Source organism: Gavialis gangeticus, unplaced genomic scaffold, assembly GCF_001723915.1.
Source record: "Gavialis gangeticus isolate Ggan-Ray unplaced genomic scaffold, GavGan_comp1, whole genome shotgun sequence".
Classification (NCBI taxonomy): domain Eukaryota; kingdom Metazoa; phylum Chordata; order Crocodylia; family Gavialidae; genus Gavialis; species Gavialis gangeticus.
Window position 1 is genome coordinate 25,354,019 of NW_017729011.1, and position 2,120 is coordinate 25,356,138.

General features: G+C 67.4%; 1 protein-coding gene across 1 annotated transcript in view; it reads left to right on the forward strand.

Moving 5' to 3' along the window:
• OLFML2A (olfactomedin like 2A) overlaps positions 1-1,986 on the forward strand; it is a 14,571-nt gene extending 12,585 nt beyond the window's left edge. Inside the window, 3 exon segments of the mRNA XM_019510894.1 lie at positions 1-124; positions 525-710; positions 1,366-1,986. The exon segment at positions 1-124 is cut by the window's left edge and continues 27 nt beyond it. Of these exon segments, the coding sequence (XP_019366439.1) occupies positions 1-124; positions 525-710; positions 1,366-1,967 (912 nt within the window). The 3' untranslated portion in view covers positions 1,968-1,986.
• The last annotated feature ends 134 nt before the right edge of the window (positions 1,987-2,120 follow it).

A 2,120-nucleotide genomic window follows, 5' to 3' on the forward strand; every position in this document is an offset into this window, starting at 1 on the left:
CCCACCCCCCCCACCACAGTGCCCAGTACCACGCATCCCTCCAGCACCACCTCCCGGGCCTCGTCGGTCATCGTCTTCTCCATCGGGGGGGACAGGCGTGAGGGCACCGAGGCACCTAACCGAGGTGGGCAGGGGGCACCTCACCCCCTGGCGAGCGCCGGTGTGCAGAGCAGACCCGACCCGACCCAGGGCTGGAGCAGGCAGCGCCCTCGCTGCAGGGCATCTCCTGCAGCCCCCCAGCTGGCACAGAGCATGCCCGAGTGGGCAGGGCGCCAGCGCTGCAGCCCCCTGCCCGGGGCAGGCCAGAGGTTTCTGGGCATGGAGGGAGGCTTTACTTCGGGAGGAAGAGAGGATGGGCTGGCGGGGTGGCAGAAGCCAGGAGGGAGCAGTGTCCGCACTTAGGGAGCGGGGGCGAGGGGGCTTTTCTGTCTGAGCCCTGGGGGCCGGTGAAAAGCAGGGCGTGGGAGTGCAGACCGGGCGGGCACGCGGGGATGGGCCGCTAACGCCTCCCATGGGCTCCGCAGTGAAGGAGGCAGACTGCGAGGGCACCATCGGGTCGGTGGAGCCGCCCGTCAAGCACCACAGCTACGGGCGCAACGAGGGGGCCTGGATGAAGGACCCCGCGGCCAAGGATGACCGGATCTACGTCACCAACTACTACTACGGCAATAACCTGGTGGAGTTTCGGAGCCTGGACAACTTCAAGCAGGGTGAGGGGCTCTGGAGATGTGCCGGAGGAGGAATGGGAGGACGCTCCCCTGGGCCCAGGAGGGACACGCTCAATGGACAGGGCAGGGGCGGGAGAGAAACCGAGGCAGAGGGAGAGGCAGGGACTTGCCTGGGGTCACACAGCAGGTCAGCGCCGAGCTGGGAATTGAGCTAAGTCCAGCGTCCCCGTTGCTGGACCCCTTTCCCCCCACGCACTCGCCAGGGGCCGGCTCCAGCCCCCGACGGCACGAGCAGCATCGCCGTGACAGACCACGGACCGTCTCCCACGGATCCTGGCACACGTGACGCTGGACACGGCTGTCCCAAGCACGCACAGGAGGGCCGGTCACAAGAGGAGTCCTCTAGACTGCTCTGGGCCCTTCGCCAGGCTCGCGTGTGGGGCCGGCAGCGAGCGGGGGCATGCGGGGCGGCTCAGAGCCAGGCATTGCTGGGCACTGGGGCGCTGACATTTTGCAGGCAGCCAGAGGCCCCTGTCAGGTCTTAGGGTTGGAGGCGCCCACAGTTTGCCCTGGGAGCCCAGGTGCCCGGGGGAGGGCAGGAGCAGGGCAAAGCCTCGGGTGCGCGCAGGACGTGGGAGGTGCAGGGGCTCCCAGTGCCCAGCCCGGGGGCATTAATGGGCTCCCGGTTTCCTGCCAGGCCGCTGGAGCAACCTGTACAAGCTGCCGTACAACTGGATCGGCACGGGGCACGTGGTTTACCGGGGAGCCTTTTACTACAACCGAGCCTTCACCAAGAACATCATCAAGTACGACCTGAAGCAGCGCTACGTGGCGGCCTGGGCGCTGCTGCACGACGTGGTGTACGAGGACACCACGCCCTGGAAGTGGAGGGGGCACTCGGACATCGACTTCGCCGTGGACGAGAGCGGCCTGTGGGTCATCTACCCCGCCGTGGACTACGACTACTCCCAGCAGGACGTGATCGTCCTGAGCAAGCTCGACCCCGGGGACCTGTCGGTGAGGAGGGAGACCACCTGGAAGACGGGCCTCAAGCGCAACGCCTACGGGAACTGCTTTGTCATCTGCGGCATCCTGTACGCCGTGGACGTGTACAACCAGAGGGACGGGCAGATCTCCTACGCGTACGACACCCTCACGGACACCGAGGCCAACCCCAAGCTGCCCTTCCGCAATGAGTACTCCTACACTACGCAGATCGACTACAACCCCAAGGAGAAGGTCCTCTACGCCTGGGACAACGGTCACCAGGTGACCTACAGGCTCCACTTCGTGGTCTGAGCGCCGGCCGGCTCCCTGCGTCTCGCTGCAGGCAGGTCCGCGGGGACGAGGAGCCCCCGGGCACCGCGTGTCGCTCCTGCACCCGGGCTGCCCACCCCTGCGCCCTCCCTCCCACCCGCCTGCTGCCACCCCAAGCTCAGCCTCCGCGACGGG